The sequence below is a fragment of the Rana temporaria genome, chromosome 6, assembly GCF_905171775.1.
Source record: "Rana temporaria chromosome 6, aRanTem1.1, whole genome shotgun sequence".
In the NCBI taxonomy this organism is placed as follows: Eukaryota; Metazoa; Chordata; class Amphibia; order Anura; family Ranidae; genus Rana; species Rana temporaria.
Window position 1 is genome coordinate 45565495 of NC_053494.1, and position 22556 is coordinate 45588050.

The 22556-nt window shown below is 41.3% G+C and overlaps 1 protein-coding gene across 3 annotated transcripts in view; it reads left to right on the plus strand.

Moving 5' to 3' along the window:
* The window catches only part of C6H7orf50 (chromosome 6 C7orf50 homolog), a 430899-nt gene extending 408796 nt beyond the window's left edge, over positions 1-22103 (plus strand). For all 3 annotated transcript variants that reach the window (XM_040356745.1, XM_040356747.1, XM_040356746.1), the window contains 2 exons: positions 1470-1548; positions 21660-22103. In XM_040356745.1, the coding sequence (XP_040212679.1) occupies positions 1470-1548; positions 21660-21842 (262 nt within the window). In that variant the 3' untranslated portion in view covers positions 21843-22103. The remainder of the gene's footprint in view (positions 1-1469; positions 1549-21659) is intronic.
* Positions 22104-22556: the final 453 nt, after the last annotated feature.

Below are 22556 nucleotides of genomic sequence, written 5' to 3' on the forward strand. Positions count from 1 at the left end.
TCTTAAATGTATTTCACAGTTCCCTTGTATGGATATTAGGCTCCTGGTTTTTGAAAGTTGATTCTTTTTTTAGAGACCTTGTTTGGGAAAAGGGACATGCCAGGATCAGGCTTAGATCATTGCAATTGCCCAAAGATATGGGGGCCTAGCACTCCCTCATCACTGGATTCACTATTTAGCTTCACAAATACAGCATCTACTAGGCTGTGACCTAAATGAAGGAGTTAATCCAACACAGTCTATATTAGTATTCTATACACCACCCACTACTATTATAGAAGCCCTAAAAAGCCAATTCCTTCATTTCCATTCCCATATGCCCAACCATTCTCCTTATGTCTAAATTGTGGACATGGGTGCACTATTTTCTGGAATATGACAGTTTTATGACTTTCACTTCTATGTGAACAACTGTAACCTCTTGGAACTATACGGCTAGAAGACATTAACAATTGGAAAGCTCTGGGAAGCTCTGGGCATCTTTAGATTCACATGATTATAAGAGGGCTCTACCCTGAAATCATTTCAAGTTCTTAGAACATAGTTCTCCCTGCCCCATGAAGCATTATTTCAATTCCTTTACCTAAGACACGTGCTCTCAGCACAGTTTTGGTCTACCCCTTTCAAAATTGTGGTGATTCCTCTGTTGAATTTGGTAACTTAGGCCACATCTACAAAGAGTTTCCAGGGTCTATACATTTCTCCTTCCAGCAACTCTTGACTCTGTCAAGGATCTTTAATGCAAACAAAGATAAGAGAGGGGCTTAAAGCGTTTGTTAACCCCCCAAAAACAAACAAATAGATCCTGTCCCCTTAAAGCATGTTATACAGTACAGTGCTTGTGCTGTGTCATTTGGCCCACTGTATACCCTAAAAAACCTGGCTATACCCTCCCCTCTGCAACCTGGCCACGATAATCATGGCTGCTGGGCCCTGACATTCTGGTCCGTTTGCGTGATTCCGTCATCCGCAGCCCTGCTATCTTCAGCTCTCCTGTGTCTGTCTATCCTGTCCTCCTCCCTTCATACCCTCTCTGCTCATACCTGCCCCCCCCTCCCCTCCTGCTGCTCTCAAATATGATGATAATAAATCTTCTGAATAAAAAAATAAAATAAATGAGGAGCTTGCCAGGAGCTCGCTGTACTAACTATGCAATGGTAATACAGCGATCTCCTCTCTGGGCTATTATGTTCTTACAGAGGGACTGCCCTCCCCCCACCGCTGTTAAAGCACACCAGTCAGAGCTCTCAGCCAACTGGACCTACAATGGTATTTATTCCAGTGTGAGTTGAAAGCACAGGCCTAACTAGAAGCTTGTTTGGCAGCACTGCTGCCTCCTAACCTTCTAACCACTTCCTAATACTGTATGCCTATAGATTTGACAAGTTGCTTAAAGATATAATTGTTCATCCACTATGTTATTGAATGAATACTCATTTTGTTTTTTTATATAATCCTTTTGATTTTAGTTGGTCCAAAAAACATGAATGGAAGTTTCAAAAAACAAGGCAAACGTGGCTCCTCATGAACATGTATGACCAAGAGAAGGTAGGCTTTCTTGTGTATATGTAATACATTACCTGTAACAGTCAAAATGGTAAGCTCCTAATGTGGAACCAAACTCAGTGATTCCTCGCTTTTCTTAAACACTTCGATGCCCAGCGATTGCCGGTCTTTGCCCATCTTGATTGTCTGCCATTTAGTTTCACTTTAAAGGAAAGGTTACTGTCTAATTCTGATCCGCTGGATTTAATATTTTGAGTCTCCAATTAAGGACAAGTTTTAAAGACTTGTCCTTGGAGGTGCAAAACAGGAGGAGACATTGGCTATTAATGAAATACAGATGTTTCTTAGCACCCAGTCCTGTGAATCTGCAAAAGAAACCTAATCACAACCTATTGTTTTAGGCATTCTGGATATCTGAGAATTGCGTACATATGCCATTGCTGTATATGGGAAAGTCCCATGCCATCATCAAGGTTCCTTTTCAGTGTGCGCCTCATTTTAATCTACAGAAGCACCCACATTAAAGCCTATATTGTTGGTGGAACCTTTTGTTTTGTAATAATAGTATGGTCAAATTGCTGAAGGAGAACAGAGGCCTTATTTATTAGACTGCATAGAAATAATCCTGTTGTTCGGGGTAACTGTTTAGAGTGTCCAATTTAACCTTCCACTCTTCATGCAATCAAGAAAACTAGTACTCACCAGACTCCCATCCCATAAAGTCTGCAATGTAAAGTTCTTTATGAAATGTTATAAGCTGGCAATTTTCTTAAAAACATTACAGCTTAAATTAAAGTGGCTTTACCGGCTAAAGGATTTTTACCTTATTCTATTCTCTGAATTAACCACTTGCCTACTGGGCACTTTCACCGCCTTCCTGCCCAGGCTAATTTTCAACTTTCAGTGCTGTCGCACTTTGAATGACAATTGCACTTTCATGCAACACTGTACTGTATATGAAATGTTATAATTTTTTTTCTTTTTCAAATATTTTATTGATGACAAGAGTCAAAAATACAACGCGTATGTTATTTTGAGACATATGGCGGATGTAATAAAGTATAGCTACTCAGTAAAGAAGTGGTTAAGACAACAAGAAAAACAAGGTGTCTGAGAAAACCTTAACATCAGAATAATGTAAAGTAGTGTTTAGAACCAGTCTAAACAGTAATTGTTCGGATATTGCGCCCTAATCAAGGTGTTTTAAGGTAGTATATGCAAATTTAACAAGTTCTAGCAATAATGCATCCAAGTTTAGCAAGAGGATGTACCATGGGTGCCCCTAGCCTGAGGTGGTAGGGAGTTTATAAATTGTGTGGTAAGAGTTGATCTTATGGGTGTTCGGATATGAAATTCAGTATGGCTTTGTTTAGTCGTAATAGAGAGGGAAGGGACATGTTGGAGATTATTGAGTACATATGAATAGGGCGTAAAAGTAGGAAAGTAAAGAGGCAATAGAAAGGGTTGGAGGATGGATATCCCATTGGGATATCAGGGTCATGGAGAGTACTGCAGGAGCACCATGTGTATTCCTATGGAAGTAAAAGTGAACTGTTAAAGTTGGAGGGTAGGTAGTGCGCCACCCAAGGGTTCCAAAGCTTCTCATATTTAGGGAATCTATCAAACAGTATTGCTTCTATTTTGCTATGTATCATAGCTTGTTTAGGGAATCTATCAAACAGTATTGCTTCTATTTTGCCATGTATCATAGCTTGTGTGGCCTTGTTTTGAGCCGCTTGTACACAAAGGGCGTGATTTTCCAAGCTCTCGCTATTGTTTGTTTGACTGCTGTTGTGACTTTGAGGCACATTTTGAACTGGCGGTGGGAAATAGCTGGGTGTTTCATGTTCAGGAGAGCCATAGTGGGGTCTGGTTCAATGGCGGTATCAAAAAGTGGGGGAGAGGGTGTAGAAAATGTCTAACTTGAAGGCTTGAACCACCAGGCATTTCCACCAAATACAGTGCCTTGGAAAAGTATCCATGTCCCTTGAAATTTTCCACATTTTGTTATGTTACAACCAAAAACATAAATGTATTTTATTGGGATTTTATGTGATATAGACCAACACAAAGTGTCTCATAATTTTGAAGTGGCAGGAAAATGATAAATGGTTTTCAATTTTTTTTACAAATATCTGAAAAGTGTGGCGTGCATTTGTATTCAGCCCCCCGGAGTCAATACTTTGTAGAACCACCTTTCGCTGCAGTTACAGCTGCAAGTCTTTTTGGGGATGTCTCTACCAGCTTTACCCATCTAGAGAGTGACATTTTTGCCCAGTCTTCGTTGCAAAATAGCTCAAGCTCTGTCAGATTTGATGGAGTCTCAAGTCTTTTGCAGACTCTAACAGGTTTTCTTCTAAGATTGCCCTGTGTTTGGTTCCATCCATCTTTCCATCAACTTTGACCAGCTTTTCTGTCCCTGCTGAAGAAAAGCATCCCCACAACATGATGCTACCACCACCATGTTTCATAGTGGTGATAGTGTGTTCACGCTGATGTGCAGTGTTGGTTTTCCAACAAACAACGTTTTACTTTTAGGCTTAAAGTGGATGTAAACCCGAAAAAAAAAATTCTTTGCTGTCACAATGTACAGTATAAGATTTCCTATCATATGTGCCCAGTCTTGCCACACAGAGTTAATCCAGCTCTGAGCAATCCTCTTTTATTGTTCAGTGAAATAAAACGGACTTATAGAGAAAAACCTTAGTCCGTTCCGCCCCCTTGCTGTGAATGACAGGTTATTTATATATCTCATGCACTAGCATGGAGACGGGCATTATTTTTTAATTCCCACCCCCACTCCTTTTCTGAAGTCATGAGGTTACTTTTCTGGATTTTGACTGGATGTTAGTGATCATAGCAGAATTAAGTGTAAGGGGAGTGTAGAGGTGGGCGGGGAGTCTACTGACATCACGACTCCACCCACCGAGCTCCAGACAACAGATCCACCTACAGAATCTGCAGTTTCTCAGTTCTTATAACAGACAGAGGGGAGACATTTGACAGGTAAGGATACATGCAGGAGGCATGTATATCCTTATAGATCAGCACTATGGCAGTAGTTTAGAAAGGATGAGAGTGGGTTTACATCCACTTTAAAAGTTACATTTTGGTCTCACCTGACCAGAGCATCATCTTCCACACGTTTGCTGTGTCCCCCACATGGATTTTTGCAAACTGCAGATGGGACTTCTTATGGCTTTCTTTCAACAATAGCTTTCTTCTTGCCACTCTACCATAAAGGCCAGATTTGTGGAGTGCGCGACTAATAGTTGTCCTGTTGACAGATTTTCCCACCTGAGCTGTGTATCTCGGCAGCTCCTCCGCAATTACTGTGGGCCTCTTGGCCGCTTTTCTGATTATTGCTCTCCTTGCTCGGCCTGTCAGTTTAGGTGGATGGTCATGTCTTGTTAGGTTTGCAGTTGTGCCATACTCTTTCCATTTTTGGATTCTGGATTGAACAGTGCTCTGTGATATATTCCAAAGCTTGGGATATTTTTCTATAACCTAACGCTGCTTTAAACTTCTCCACAACTTTATCTTTGACCTGTCTGGTATGTTCATTGTCCTTCATGATGCTGTTTGTTCACTAAGGTTCTTTATCAAACCTCTGAGGGCTTCACAAAACAGCTGCAAATAAATTACACACAGGTGGACTCCATTTACTAATTAGGTGACTTTTGAAGGCAATAGGTTCCACTGGATTTTAGTTAGGAGTATCAGAGTAAAGAGGGCTGAATACAAATGCACGCCACACTTTTCAGATATTTATTTGTAAAAAAAAAAAAATGGAAACACATTTATCATTTTCCTTCCACTTCACAATTATGTGCCACATTGTGTTGGTCTATCACATAAAATTCCAATAAAATACTTTTGCGTTTTTGGTTGTAACATGACAAAATGTGGAACATTTCAAGGGGTTTGAATAATTTTTTAAGGCACTGTATGTAAGTGGGTACCAGCTGAATTGCAGCCCCTAAAGCAATGAGAGGGGTATTTTTATAAACATTTGGAGATCCTGGCAGGATCCACATACCACCTAGTGAGGGCTTTATAGTTAGTTTCCAGGGCAACAATGTTTTGTGAGGCCCATTTGGTGGCATCCCATATATGAATCCAGTCAATGGGGTCTGAGGTGAAACAGAGGTCCCTCTCCCATTTAGGAATGTAAGAGGGGGTGCTAGAGTTTGCGGGCTCCAACAACACTCTATAGAGATCCGAGATAAGGCCGATCCTATGGGGATCAGATTTACAGGTGCATTCAAAGAGGGATGGTAGTGGGGTACAGGAGTCGGAGGGAATTAAAGGGGTGAGAAAATGTTTGATTTGGGGATAACGAAAAAGTCCAGATGAGGAGATGCCATAGGTCTCCCTTAGAGATGGGAATGGGAGTATCTTACCCGCAACTATGAATTTGTGGACTTGGAGTAAATCTGCAGTGGACCATGCTGAAAAGGAAGAGGGAGAGGTCCATGCTGAGTAAAATGCCTGATTTCGAAGCAAAGAGAGCATAGAGCTATGACTGAATTGAAGACCATAACTGAATTGAAGACCATAACTTCGGGTTAGTGAGGGTGCGGTAGTGGGATGGGGCTAAGCAGAAGTGGTTGGCAACCAACAGGGGATCACAGTCAGTAGATTCTAACTCCACCCATAAAGGGACTTTCTTGGTGGCGTGTTACTTGGGAAGTTGGGCCAACTTGATAATATCCCTGTAGATTAGGTAACCCTAGGCCTTCTTGCAGTTTCAGGGTATAGATGTGCATTCGTGAGCGGCCTAAGATTGCACTTCCGGCGCCAAGGAAACTGAATGGCTCAACCCGAGTGTGTTGGAGGTGGAGATAAACAAATGTGTGTAATAAAAGCAAAGTATGCTGTGAAAAAGGATATGCCAGAGGTAGTCAAATGGCATAGACTTTGTGAGCAGCTATTTTAAAAAGGGGGGTAAAACCCTTTCAAGTATATAACAAGTAGAATCAATAAACGTGAACAGGTGTTCAAATTGATAAAAACAGCGCTAATAAGTGGATAATCATCCAAATAAATAAATAAATAAAGTGGTGAAACCTGAATGATACTGATGGTGTGGAGGGTGATCTATAGCTGGTATAAGTGCACCTGGCACCAGATAATGCACCAATGATGTGGATAAATCCCAAAACAAATAGTGGGATGTGTGCTTACCACAAAAAACAAACCTTCAGATCAAACTGGTACTGTATGGGTTAATACTCAAGCAGGGTCATATGTGGAGACAAAAAGACAATAACATGATCATGGTACAGTATTGTCTACACAACAGCCCATTAGCCAAGCTGGATGACAAGTCCCTAGTGTATACCCGTACAGTAAATATGAATGAAAAAAACCAAAGGAAACGAGTTCACCGCCTCTCACTGGTGTCCTCCCGTCCACAGGGGCCGCGCTAATGCTGCGGATGCGATGGTGTGCTGTGTCCTGGATACGATTGGATGATGGTGGAGCGCAGTGGAACGCACAAAGACTTCCTGTGTAGCGCTGTGTAGCCACGCCCTGACGCGTTTCGTCACTTCCGACTTCATCTGAGGGCGTGGCTACGTGGCGCCGTCAATATCCCTTTATACCCATGTAGCGATCGGCTATTGGGTGAATCATCACTGCCTGTTGGATCCGATTGGTGCTACTTAATCCGGATGTCAGGCAGGACATCAGCCGAGCTAATAGTGGGTTCAAAAAGAGTATATATCGGGGGAGTCTGAAATTATAAGCTTTAATGTGATCAATCATATCTGACCTTATGGAATAAAAAGAGATCAATGACCTCATTGTTAAAAAAACGTACTACTTGCTATTTTTGTTTTAATAAAGCAGTATAGTGAAGTAGTACTGAGTGGGTTTGTTCTATTTTAAAAAAAACTAGCAAAAGTATAAATTGTCAGCAAAGACTGACACGGAGCAAATACTGAGTAATATAATCAATTTACTAAGTAGTTTATTTTATTGTTACGATGTAAAGGTAAAAATGTTATTTTATTTTATTTTATTGTGGAATAACAAAGAAACGCATATGGGGTTGGAGATGTCCAATCACTATGACCTTCGTGTGCGAGCACTTACAATTGTTGTCTACCGGAAACTTCAGATGACCTTTTATGGTCAATAGAACACACTTATAGCCTATGCGACTTATACGAGACACATGTGGTACCTCTCACATAAAACTACACAATAAATATCGCTATTGAGCCCTACACTGTTTGTCAGTGCTATCCCCGCGATGTAAATTTGGGCTGTTAGACACGCCCACTCATAGTGATTGGACATCTCCAACCCCATATGCGTTTCTTTGTTATTCCACAATAAAATAAAATAAAATAACATTTTTACCTTTACATCGTAACAATAAAATAAACTACTTAGTAAATTGATTATATTACTCAGTATTTGCTCCGTGTCAGTCTTTGCTGACAATTTATACTTTTGCTAGTTTTTTTTAAAATAGAACAAACCCACTCAGTACTACTTCACTATACTGCTTTATTAAAACAAAAATAGCAAGTAGTACGTTTTTTTAACAATGAGGTCATTGATCTCTTTTTATTCCATAAGGTCAGATATGATTGATCACATTAAAGCTTATAATTTCAGACTCCCCCGATATATACTCTTTTTGAACCCACTATTAGCTCGGCTGATGTCCTGCCTGACATCGGGATTAAGTAGCACCAATCAGATCCAACAGGCAGTGATGATTCACCCAATAGCCGATCGCTACATGGGTATAAAGGGATATTGACGTCGCCACGTAGCCACGCCCTCAGTTGAAGTCGGAAGTGACGAAACGCGTCAGGGCGTGGCTACACAGCGCTACACAGGAAGTCTTTGTGCGTTCCACTGCGCTCCACCATCATCCAATCGTATCCAGGACACAGCACACCATCGCATCCGCAGCATTAGCGCGGCCCCTGTGGACGGGAGGACACCAGTGAGAGGCGGTGAACTTGTTTCCTTTGGTTTTTTTCATTCATATTTACTGTACGGGCATACACTAGGGACTTGTCATCCAGCTTGGCTAATGGGCTGTTGTGTAGACAATACTGTACCATGATCATGTTATTGTCTTTTTGTCTCCACATATGACCCTGCTTGAGTATTAACCCATACAGTACCAGTTTGATCTGAAGGTTTGTTTTTTGTGGTAAGCACACATCCCGCTATTTGTTTTGGGATTTATCCACATCATTGGTGCATTATCTGGTGCCAGGTGCACTTATACCAGCTATAGATCACCCTCCACACCATCAGTATCATTCAGGTTTCACCACTTTATTTATTTATTTATTTGGATGATTATCCACTTATTAGCGCTGTTTTTATCAATTTGAACACCTGTTCACGTTTATTGATTCTACTCTACAGGTTTTCTGCCACACATAGTGTTTTGCTTTTAGGCAAACATTACATTTTGGTCTCATCTAACCAGAGCACCTTCTTCCACATGTTTCCCGTTTCACCCACATGGTTTCTCACAAACTGCAAACAGGACTTCTTATGGCTTTCTTTCAACAATTGCTTTCTTCTTGCCACTCTTCCATAAAGGCCAGAGTTGTGGAGTGCACTACTAATAGGTGTCCTGTGGACAGATTCTCCCTCCAGAGTTACCATGGGCCTCTTGGCTGCTTCTCTGATTAATGCTCTCCTTTTCACACTGGGGCACCTTTCAGGCGTTTCAGCGCTAAAAATTGCGCCTGTACATAAGTATTCACAGCCCTTGCTCAGTACTTTGTTGAAGCACCTTTGGCACCAATTACAGCCTCAAGTATTTTTGAGAATGATGTTACAAGCTTGGCACACCTATTTTTGGGCAGTTTCTCCCATTCTTCTTTGCAAGACCTCTCAAGCGCCATCAGGTTGGATGCCTAGCATCGGTGCACAGCCATTTTCAGATCTCTCCAGAGATGTTCAATCGGGTTCAAATCTGGGCTCTGGCTGGGTCACTCAAGGACATTCACAGAGTTGTCCCATAGCCACTCCTCTGTTATCTTGGCTGTGTGCTTAGGGTCGTTGACCTGTTGGAAGAAGAACTTTCGCCCCAGTCTGAGGTCTGGAGCAGGTTTTCATCAAGAATGTACATTGCTGAATTTATCTTTCCCTCAATCCTGACTAGTCTCCCAGTTCCTGCTGTTGAAAAACATTCCCACAGCTTGATACCACCACCATGCTTCACTGTCGGGATGGTATTGGCCAGGTGATGAGCGGTGCCTGGTTTTCTCCAGACATGACGCTTGCCATTCAAGCCAAAGAGTTCAATCTTTGTTTCATCAGACCAAAGAATTTTGTTCATGGTCTGAGAGTCCTTCGGGTGCCTTTTGGCAAACTCCAAGCGGGCTGTCATGTGCCTTTTTCTGAGGAGGGGCTTCTGTCTGGGCACTCTACCAAACAGGCCTGATTTGTGGAATGCTGCAGAAATGGTTGTTGTTCTGGAAGGTTTTTCTCTCTCCACAGAGAAATGCTGTAGCTCTGTCAGAGTGACCATCAGGTTCTTGGTCACCTCTCTGACTCCCCTGATCGCTCAGTTGGCCAGGCAGCCTGCTCTGGGAAGTGTCCTGGTGGTTCCAAACATCATTATAATACAGCAGCACCTTATTGCAATACACTGCAATGTATAGGGTAGTGTCTGTAACTTGCAGCAGTGAAATCGGCCTATGGCTACCATCATTTCAACTCTACCAGAAGGATAGGCAGGCCAGACAGGAACTGGCTTATTAGGTCTTACACGTGTGCAGTTATATATGAGGAACAACTGTAGGCTATATGCACCAGAACTCGCTTTGAGAATGAGAATTAATTCGCTGTTTTAGATTAATGGAAGAGCAGAGGCGATTTGGTTTGGGTTTCTCTGGTGACCAGGATGGTATTCAGTAATTGCATACAGTTTGGTGAATTTTTTTTCTGCATGCTGATCATCTAGAAGAGCCTTGGCAGACAACTAATCTGGCCCTTTGTAATCAATTTAAGGTTGCACATGCATACTTTGCCAGGATGTCTCGTTAGCCGACCCCCATCTAATTCTATGTTTTTTCTTGAAGCTTGCTAGGTATAGGTGTTGCCTGTGACATTGTTTTGCAGTTATGCTCTCTAAAAAGTGAAACAATCATGGTCAGTTCTATTTACAGGTAGGCAGAGATGAATAGATGACCATTTAACCGTTTGCCAACTGGCTCCGGCCGATATTTTTTGGCAGAATGGCACGGCTGGGCAGATCGACATATATATATATATATATATATATATATATACGTCGCCTTTAAGACGCGGCATTGAGCCCGCCGCGAGCTCTGTGAGTGTGATCGCGGACTCGATGTCCGCAGGGATACCAGCGATCGTCTCACGGAGTGGAAGAACGGGGAAATGCTAATATAAACAAGCATTTCCCCATTCTTCTTAGTGACAGGACACTGATCACCGCTCCCTGTAATCGGGAGCGGTGATCAGTGTCGTGCCACACATGCCCCCTACAGTTAGAACATATCCCTAGGGCACACTTAACCCCTTCAGCGCCCCCTCCTGGTTAACCCCTTCACTGCCAGTCACATTTACACAGTAATAAGTGCATATTTATAGCACTGATCGCTGTGTAAATGTGAGTGGTCCCAAAATAGCTCCAAAAGTGTCCGATGTTTCCGCCATAATGTCGCAGTCGGGATAAAAATCGCTGATCGCTGCCATTACTAGTAAAAAAAATAATAATAATAATAGAAATGCCATAAAACTGTCCCCCATCTTGTAGACGCTATAACTTTTGCGCAAACCAATCAATAAACGCTTATTGCATTTTTTTTTAAACCAAAAATATGAAGAAGAATACGTATCAGCCTAAACTGAGGAAAAAATACTTTTTTATATATGTTTTTAGGGGATATTTATTATAGCAAAGAGTAAAAAATATTGCTTTTTTTTTTTTTCAAAATTGTCGCTCTTTTTTTTTGTTTATAGCGCAAAAAATGGAAACCGCAGAGGTGATCAAATACCACCAAAAGAAAGCTCTATTTGTGGGGAAAAAAGAATGTAAATTTTGTTTGGGAGCCACGCCGCACGACCAGGCAATTGTCAATTAAAGCGACACAGTGCCAAATTGCAAAAAGTGCTCTGGTCTTTGGCCAGCCAAAGACCGGGGCTGAAGTGGTTAAGGTCTTACACCTTTCTACTTGTACTGCACTGCCCCGATGGGCCTTGTAGGCAATGCAGGTTGTACATGCAGATGTATCGTCTCTTTATTTCAGCCATATCTTATGTACCTGTGTAGTGTATAAATCCTTAGGCAGAGGACCGTGGGTGTGTTTCCCATAGCAACAAATCAGTTTCAGGCTTGGTCAAGAAAACAATACTGGCAATCTTACTGTCCTTTTTGTTTTGTGTTTCTGTTACAGAGCACATCAGCTAAAATATGTGTGGAGTAAGTTGGAGCATTTACCGTTTAAGGTAACTGGTCTACGTAACGTGATTCTGAGTCAGAGAGTTTGACTGTATCATTTCTCATCAATGAAATCCTTTAATTCTTTCTCAAACACTGCTAAGCTCCATAGACATCAAGTAAACTGGTGACTTCATCATACACTTGACTGTGAATGCAGAGCTACGAAGAGTTACAAGTTAAAGTCATGGGATGGCCCATCTGACTGTTTTGTTTTTCATTAGTACAAGCTACCGTAACATCCCACACAATGGAGCAGATGTGCTCTACAGCTGTCTAAGAATCAATATCCAGCCAGAAAGCCCCAGTATTCCTTTACCACACCTGGTTCCCATCATCATGGCTTGATGGAGTCCATTTCATTGGTTAAACATGCGGGTAGACCCATGAAGTGTGGATGCCAGCAGAAGCCAGACCGAAAAGTGAGAAGTTCCTATGTACTGTGGAGGAAATTCAATTCATGAACTTATTACAGTACAAAATAGCAGAGACTTTATGTTCGTGGGGTAAAATCATCATCAGATACAAAGTTCTAAAACATTAATGTCTTCAAACTTAAAGGGTTACTAAAGGAATTTTTTTTTCTTTAAAATAACTGCTCCACTGTGCAGTTCGTTTTGCACCGTGTGGCCCGGATCCATGTCTTCTGGGGTCCCTCGGCGGCTGTCTCTGGTCCTCCCCGCATTTGCTCACCACAGTAATGCGAGAGAGCTCGCATGGTGGTCAGTAATTGCGGGCGCGCTCCCATGATACAGCGAGCGGCCATAGCCGCTCACTGTATCACTCGGCCCCGCCCCTCGGCGCGCCGCGTCACTGAATGTGGTTGACAGCAGCGCCAGCCAATGGCTGCGCTGCTCTCAATCCATCCGCTCTAGCCAATCAGCGGCCAGGCTGAGCGGCGAAGAGGATCACGGGACCGCACGTGGGACTTTCGAGGGGTCAGGTAAGTATGAGGGGGGCTCGGGGGGGCCGGCAGCATCAGATGTTTTTTCACCTTAATGCATAGATTGCATTAAGGTGAAAAAACATTTTCCTTTACAACTTCTTTAACATTTCTGTGTAGGTATTACAAATTTATAACATATATGGCGGGGTGGTTGCCAGCTCAATATAGATTCTCTCCTTAAAAATTTTGAATAGCGAAGGGATCCTCATCACTGACTGGTTTCGTTTCTAAATATGTCTGGTAATTAAAGCTAAAATGTAAAGGGACACAGAAGGCTCAAACAACTTTCAACCAGGACTCACGAATATCTCCAATTTAATCCAATTGGAAAATCTTGGTTGAAACCATATATAGTATTTGCTATTATTATTAATCAGTAAATTTATAAAGTATTATGCCGCATACACACGACCGTTTTTCATGACGTGAACAATTCATTTTTTTTTAAATGTCATTAAAGCGGTTGTAAACCCGCATTAAATTTATTTATATTTTTTTCTCCTGTAAGGCAAAAGTCATAATGAGCTAATATGCACCGCATATTAACTCATTATGAAATACTTACCTCGGAACGAGGTGTGTAGCACTTACCTGGTCCACGCCGAGCGAGATTTCATCTTGCCTCGGCGTGTCTTCCGGGTATCGCCGCTCCAGCGCTGTAATTGGCTGGAGCGGCGATGACGTCACTCCCGCGCGTACGCGCGGGAGATTTAAAACTCGGCAAGGTCCGGCGGCTGCCGGTCCTTTCGCCGTAGATCCCCCCTGCGCATGCGCTGCGGCGCATTGCGAGGGGAATATCTCCTAAACCGTGCAGGTTTAGGAGATATTCTCCTTACCTACAGGTAAGCCTTGTTATAGGCTTACCTGTAGGTAAAAGTAAAAAAAGTGGGTTTACAACCACTTTAACAACGATCGTGTGTTGAGCATGCTTTAATTTTTCGCGTCGTTTTTCATGTTGTCGTTTTTCACGTTGTGAAAAATGAACGTGTGTAGGCTTTAATGACAGGAAAAAAACATGCATGCTCAGAAGCAAGTTATGAGACGGGAGCACTCATTCTGGTAAAACTAGCGTTTGTAATGGAGATAGCACATTTGTCACGCTGTAACAGACTGAAAAGCGCGAATCGTCTCTCACCAAACTTTTACTAACACAAAATCAGTAAAAGCAGCCCAAAGGGTGGCGCCATCTGAATGGAACTTCCCCTTTACAGTGCCGTTGCACGTGTTGTATGTCACCGCACTTTGCTCCAGCAGTTTTTTTCACGATTGTGTGTATGCAAGGCAGGCTTGACAAGAATCACGTTAAGAAAAACATCGTTTTTTCTAGGTGATGAAAAATGGTCGTGTGTTCGCGGCATTAGGGTGAGCAGGTGTGACCCTTAAAGTATAATTTAGGCAATTTAGACCGTGCAGTGTAAAGATCAGCATTCCTTCTGCTGTTTATATTGATTACTTAGGTAATGTGAAATTATTAAAAGATATCCGAACCATAAAAAAAAAAAGATATCTAAACCCAAAAACAAAAATGTAATTTTTTCTTTTGAGAACAGTTTCTATTTCTATTGAGAAAACCTTACTCCCCTTTTTACCAGTCATTTTGTTTTCTTTATTTTTTATTTCCAGTCAATTCATGCTGTCTGTGTTCAGGGCCTCGCACCTGCCCCTTCATACCTGTCAACTTAGGAATTGCGACTACTTCTGTACAGCCGGTGCATCCTCATAGAGTAACTAACATAGGGCTTGCATGCGCAGCTCCTTACTCTCTATACAAATTACTAAAAAAAATCACATTGGCCCTATTTACTGCCAGTTCCCTTATCTCTGAAGAAGCAGCATTTTATAAAGTGACACTATATAAAAAAGTTGCTATTAAGAAATACCAGGATTTGTCGCACGTGTCAGCAGTAGCACTAAAACCGTTGCATTGCTTTACTGACTTTGATGCAGGACATTCTTAAACAACATTAATGCCAGAAAAGTGTTGCAGATGCTATGTTGAATCACCATGTTCAATTTCCCCATAGGGAGTACTGTTTTCAGCATTTTTGTATGTTCTCTGGATGTTTGTTTGCTATGCATGCTCTGTTTTTCCCTCTCATAGTCTGGAACCATACATACTGATAGATTGACCAGCTAAAATGTGCACCTTTGGTAAGCTGTATGTCACTTAGTATAACGTTTATTGCAAGCTTTATGATGAGACTTTCTTTTCTCTCTAAGCTCTGCAGAATACAATATGATGTTAGTATAAAGGAATTCAATATATGGAAAGCGAACTAGTATGTTCTTATTACAGTCAATGCACCTAACTGCTCTATAAATGTAGTAATAAAAGGTTTGCCACTGCCACCTTGTGGCCACATAGGGGATGAAAGAGAATGTGCAGTCCTCAGGGATGTTCTTAGGCCTCGTACACATGATAGGTTAACCAGAGGACAACGGTCTGAAGGACTGTTTTCATCTGTCCAAACCGATCGTGTGTAGGCCCCATAGGTTATTTAATCTTGGGTTAAAAAAATGGCAACTTGCTTTAAAATTTAACCAATGGATTGCTAACCGATAGGTCAAAACCAATCGTTAGTATAAAAATCCACGCATTCTCAGAATCAAGTCGACACATTCTTGGAAGCATTGAACTTCGTTTTTTTTCAGCACGTTGTTGTGTTTTACGTCACCGCGTTCTGACGCGATCGTTTTTTTAACTGATGGTGTGTACGCCTGACGGACCATCAGTCAGCTTCATAGGTTAACCTATGACAACGGTCCTTCAGACCGTTGTTCTCTGGTTAACCTATCGTGTGTACGAGGCGTTACACATCGTATAGTTAGACTAAGGAGACACTGTTTGTGTGTGCATCCTATGTTTATATTTATGGTCTTCAGGCCTGATTTCCATGACCAGAGCCTGACAGAAGACTGTTTTTCTACTGATGACAGGGCTCTTACCACAGTATTTAGCCATCTGGCTCTTACCACAGTATTTAGCCATTGGGCTCTTACCACAGTATTTAGCCATCGGGCACTTACCACAGTATTTAGCCATCGTGCTCTTACCACAGTATTTAGCCATCGGGCACTTACCACAGTATTTAGCCATCGGGCACTTACCACAGTATTTAGCCATCGTGCTCTTACCACAGTATTTAGCCATCGGGCACTTACCACAGTATTTAGCCATCGGGCACTTACCACAGTATTTAGCCATCGGGCACTTACCACAGTATTTAGCCATCGTGCTCTTACCACAGTATTTAGCCATTGGGCTCTTACCACAGTATTTAGCCATTGGGCTCTTACCACAGTATTTAGCCATCGGGCACTTACCACAGTATTTAGCCATCGGGCACTTACCACAGTATTTAGCCATCGTGCTCTTACCACAGTATTTAGCCATCGGGCACTTACCACAGTATTTAGCCATCGGGCACTTACCACAGTATTTAGCCATCGGGCACTTACCACAGTATTTAGCCATCGTGCTCTTACCACAGTATTTAGCCATTGGGCTCTTACCACAGTATTTAGCCATTGGGCTCTTACCACAGTATTTAGCCATCGGGCACTTACCACAGTATTTAGCCATCGGGCACTTACCACAGTATTTAGCCATCGGGCTCTTACCACAGTATTTAGCCATTGGGCTCTTACCACAGTATTTAGCCATCGGGCTCTTACCACAGTATTTAGCCATCGGGCTCTTACCACAGTATTTAGCCATTGGGCTCTTACCACAGTATTTAGCCATTGGGCTCTTACCACAGTATTTAGCCATTGGGCTCTTACCACAGTATTTAGCCATTGGGCTCTTACCACAGTATTTAGCCATTGGGCTCTTACCACAGTATTTAGCCATTGGGCTCTTACCACAGTATTTAGCCATCGGGCTCTTACCACAGTATTTAGCCATCGGGCTCTTACCACAGTATTTAGCCATTGGGCTCTTACCACAGTATTAAGCCACCCGTGCGCTGCTAATTTCAGTCCCATCACTACCACCACTCTATCTTACTGTTTACACTGAGTCACAGCCCAACATGTTTCGTCATATCTGACTTTATCAAGGTACAGGGTTCAATCACAGCGCTGCTAGTAACTTAATCTTACTGGTTACTCTTTTTTGATTTTGCACATGGGATTTATAGTGGCGGCAGCGAATAACACATTTATTTTTTAGCAAATAAATGTATACTTTGTTCCTCTAAAATTATACTTTAGCGCAGAGTAGGGTTTTTTTTTGTTATATATACAGTATATATAGCTTCATGTATTTTATTATCTCTTGATGAGGCTCCATAACTGGAGCTTTAATATGTCTCCTTTGCCTAGAGTTAGTTCAGAGATAATCACATTTTTAGAGAGTTTCTGGGGATGAAATTAGAATAGAGCAAAGCTACTGGAGATGACATTCTTTTCAGCGAAATTTCATAGGACTGTCATACATAAAATATCATAGGTCAGTATGTAATCTATTTTATGGTAGCAAAGCAATTTCCTGAATAGTGGAATAATATATTATTTAATGGACTCTGTTTGACCTATTTTTGAATAAAGCTGAATTTCAAACAAACAGATAAAACATACAGATGGAACTTTTGCAAGGAAGCTGTTCTACCTACCAAAGGATTTGTATTTCTGTCCATCATGTCCTAAGATTTACATAACTTTCCCGTACAGCACAGTCTTGCCTGGCAAGAAAGGAAACCTCATCTTTTCCTGCTGCAGTTTCACTTTCAGGTCCCTTCCTCATCCTTTGACTGGACAGTGAAATGAAAAGCAGAATATTAATGAGCTCATCTATCTTCCACTCTGCTCCCTCCTGCTACCAGCCTGGCTCTTTGCACTGCAACACACCGGATTGGCTGCTTGTCCTGTTTCTCCCTCCCTCACTGAGCTCTGTTGTACAGTAGACTGCAAATGGGCAATATCAATTTAAATATAGGTTATTGCACCGTTTGCATAAAAAAAATACATTGATGTAATAATTATCACAGAATTTCAATCATCTGTGTCTTATACACTCTAATTTAAGTAATTGTAGTGCATGTCTTGAAAAAGACTTTCACGTGAATATGTTACATGTGAACTGTTTATTATTCTACTATTCTAATGCATGCAGTGCAAGGAACTGATGGAAAATGTTAGTCTTTGACATGTAGCTATTAAAGTGGATGTCACAATGTAGAGAATACGATTTCCTATCATCTGTGCCCAGTCTTGCCACACAGAGTTAATCCAGCGCTGAGCAATCCTCTTTTTATTGTTCAGTGAAATAAAACAGACTTCCAGATAAAGACCAAATTCCTTGCTTGAGTGACAGGTTATTTACATATCTCGTGCACTAGCTTGCAGACATGCACAGCTTCTTGTCTATGTATATTCTGATGGCTGTTTACACTGAACTGTGGATCACCCCATATTTTGAAAACATTTAATCAAAACACAGGAAAGACAGCCAATCCTGGGAGAGCTGGATGGGAAAGGAGAGGGGAGTGGGATGTAAATTGTGCACTTAACAGAAGCTGTGCATGTCTGCAAGCTAGTGCATGAGATATGTAAATAACCTGTCACTCAAGCAAGGACTTTGGTCTTTATCTGGAAGTCTGTTTTATTTCACTGAACAATAAAAAGAGGATTGCTCAGCGCTGGATTAACTCTGTGTGACTGGGCACAGATGATAGGAAATCTTAATCTCTACATTGTGACATAAAAAAAAAAAATGTGGGTTTACATCCACTTTAACTCTTTTGCTGCCAGAGCCTTCTTTGTGGTAAAGGATTACTTAAAGCCCTCAAAATATTATATATTTTCTGAAGCAGACACCCTGGAGAATAAAATAGCAGGAGACATTTTTGTGTCACACAATATTAGCGAAATAGTTTATCAAGCACAAATTGTCATTAAAAAATAACTATAGGTTAATTTTAGGGCACATAAATATTTTTTTTTGTAACATATAAAAGATGAGGTTGGAGTTCGTCTTTAAAGTCAATAGTCTGGCACAGTTGCACTTTGATGGCACTGCAATTTCATCATGCCAGGTTTCCTTTTGCCTGAAAGCATGAGTTTGTATAAAGTAGTATATACGCTACTGGGCATTTGAAACATACACCAAGCATTTGTACTCATGTACAGGGTGGGCCATTTATATGGATACACCTTAATAAAATGGGAATGGTTAGTGATATTAACTTCCTGTTTGTGGCACATTAGTATATGTAAGGGAGGAAACTTTTCAAGATGGGTGGTGACCATGGTGGCCATTTTGAAGTCGGCCATTTTGAATCCAACTTTTGTTTTTGGTGTATCCATATAAATGGCCTACCCTGTACATGGCAAAAGTAATACCAAACCTATGAAAATCCATCATCTCCAAGTAATATTAAATGTCGCAAGAATAATTTTTTGCATATGTGTCAACCTGATCTATTCTTCTGTTACTTTCTTTTTTTCCCTCCCTACTTCTTTCTTATTCTCTTCATATCATTTTTCCTTGTCTCTGCTGACATAAAGAACACGCTGTATGTGTCATGTACTCGATTGTCATGGTGAAAGCTCCATTAGCCTATAAAGCTGAAGGGAAATGCGCTATCTGGGTTTTTGAGATCTTTGTGTTTTAGCAGTAGTGGTTCTCACTCCAGAATGCTTCCGTTCTGCCATATGCTCTACTAATTCATTCTTCTTACCAGATGTACAGCATGTCAAATATTCTCTCTCCTGTTCTTTTTATTGAAAACGCAATACTAATCATTGAAAACAAAAGTGACAACGTGCAAATATGATAGTCCTTCTTCCTAATAATACATTTATACTCCTTCGAGACAGCTTTCACATAATACTGTATTTCTGATTGACTCAGTGCCATCTGCTGGCAATATTTGAGAATGCAGTTCTGTATAGTCTTGAGCATGGGTCTTCAAACTACGGCCCTCCAGTTGTTCAGGAACTACAATTCCCATCATGCCTAGTCATGTCTGTGAATGTCAGTGCGTTACAAGGCCTCATGGGAGGTGTAGTTCTACCACAGCTGGAGGGCCGTAGTTTGAGGATCCCTGGTCTTGAGTGTAAGGAACTTTATATAAAATGAGCAAATGAATGCTTTTCACTACACTTAGGAGTTTTTTTTTTTTACTTTTAAATCATTTACTTGATCTTCCTTACAGTTTAAAGTTTGACAGGGAGGTTGCAGAGCAATAGTATAGTATAAGATCTGGTACAAAACAGCTTGGCAAAATGGACACAAAACACTCCCTCGATTAAACGGTCTTCCCCAGCTTCCCTCTATTGAAATATTGAACTAAGACAAAATTAGAGCAGTGTCATTTTTTTAGTTTTGTATGGTCTTCATAAATTGTCAAAATCATACTACAAAATAAATTTCACTTGAGGATTTTCACTATTTTCTAAAGATGGCTGAACTGTTGGAATCAGAGGGCCAGATTCACAAAAGACATACGACGGCGTATCTCCTGATACGCCGTCATTTCTCTGAGATATGATTGTCGTATCTATGCGCCTGATTCATAGAATCAGGTTACGCATAGATAGCCCTAAGATCCGACAGGTGTAAGTGACTTACACCGTCGGATCTTAGGCTGCAATTCTAGGCCGGCCGCTAGGTGGCGATTCCATTGTGGTCGGCATAGAATATGCAAATGACTAGTTACGACGATTCACGAACGTCCGATTTGCTCCGTCGCTGTAAATTTACATCGTTTCCGTAGAGATACGCCACGTAAAACTAAAACTGCCCTCTAGGTGGTCTAGCCAATGTTAAGTATGGCCGTCGTTCCCGCGTCGAAATTTGAAATTTCACGTTGTTTGCGTAAGTCGTCCGTGAATGGCGCTGGACGCCATTTACGTTAACGTTGAAACCAATGACGTCCTTGCGACGTCATTTAGCGCAATGCACGTCGGGAAATTTTAGGGACGGAGCACGCGGGAACGCGCCTAATTTAAATAGTCCCCGCCCAATTTGAATTAGGCGGGCTTGCGCCAGGTGGATTTACGCTACGCCGCCATAAGTTTACAGGCAAGTGCTTTGTGAATCAAGCACTTGCGCTGAAAACTTGCAGCAGTGTAACGTAAATGTAATACGTTACGCCGCCGCAGCGTAGGGCGATTCTACGTGAATCTGGCCCAGAATTTCTTGTAAACAAAAAAGTGAAATATATTTTCCAATTTTAATAAAGACCCCAGTGGATTCTGTCCCCAAATGAACCCCTGTTGGAAACTAGGGTATCCTGCTAAAACAGACATTTAGCGCCATTTATTGTGAACCTCTCTCCACATCAGTAAGCTAGTTTTAATAAAGTAGATGTTGGTGTAAAAGCTTAAAGTTGAACCCAATTTAATGCAATTGTTTATTCAGTGGAAAATAATGTGTGTTTATATAGAACTAAATCCTGTAATGCCCAGTACTGAAAAAACGGGAGTAAAATAGATACCACTCAATGCTTATCAAAGGAAGAATCTCATCAATGAACAGGTGGCTCCACACACTGATCAACCTTTGACTTACAAGTTTTTTGAATGGTCACTATTATTATGGAAGGAAAAAAGAAAGTCTTGTGTAGACAGAATCCAAAATAAAATGCTTTCAGTCAGATTCTTCTAAGGTGCTTAGACTCGTTTTAAACTGCTTTGAATTAAATTTCTTCTGCTCAAATTGTCTCTTCAATCTGCTTCTCCATTTACATTGAGGTGTACAGGATTGAAAGTAACCCATTTTACATTGTCTTTTTGCTTTTATAGGTTCCTGACAAGTACTTTCAGATTATGTTGGACTACTTGGGTGGTCTGAAAGGCAGTGCACGTGAAACCACCATACAGAAAGCTGAGGCTTATATGAAGGAGTGTGATAGCGATGAGACACAGGAAGAGGCCAACTCACATAGGAGAGAAAGGATTCGAGAAGTCCTACAGTTTTTGTCATAGTGCTTTGGAAATTCTACACGCCCTTCAGATTGTAGAATATCATGTTTTATTTGTACCAAAACCATTCCTATGCAAATTTAACTATCTGTGATTTGATATAGAAGTTTCTCTTGAAGCTGACATTTAAAATTCTTCCTTTATTATTATGTCCTGATGTTTATCTGATACGCCATTTAGAGATGTCTGTGTTCTACTTTCCCAGTAGATGTATCTAGTCTCCTTTTTGAAGCTCTATATGATTAAAGCTAACCATGTCAGTGCCTGGAAAAAAATAGGGTTTTCATGATATACAGTAACTCACCAGAAAGCCCCGTATTATTGAGAAATCTGCATTCTCCAGAATTGCAAAAATAATTAGAATTGGTCAAAAAGATGTATGCTTGTTGCTTTCCAGCAGTTAGGAAAGCAGGTTCCATGGTTATCTGGCTTCAAACCCTACCAAAGGTTGCTGGTGCTGAAGTAACTGCTTGACCTTTTTCAGCACAAGGTCTTTTGAGGGCCAGGTGCTTTTACTGGGATCCAGATGTCAAGGGTGTGTTCCTGTGAAAAAGAAGCAGTCCAAGAGCTACAGAGCTGCTGCTTCTCCGATGCATAAGGCTTCATTTCCACTGACGTTTTTACAGCCACTTTTCTGAGCGTTTTTTACAGCTTAAAAACGCCTGTCCATGTTATTCTATGGCATCATGCCCACATAGGCTTTTTTGAGCTGCAAAT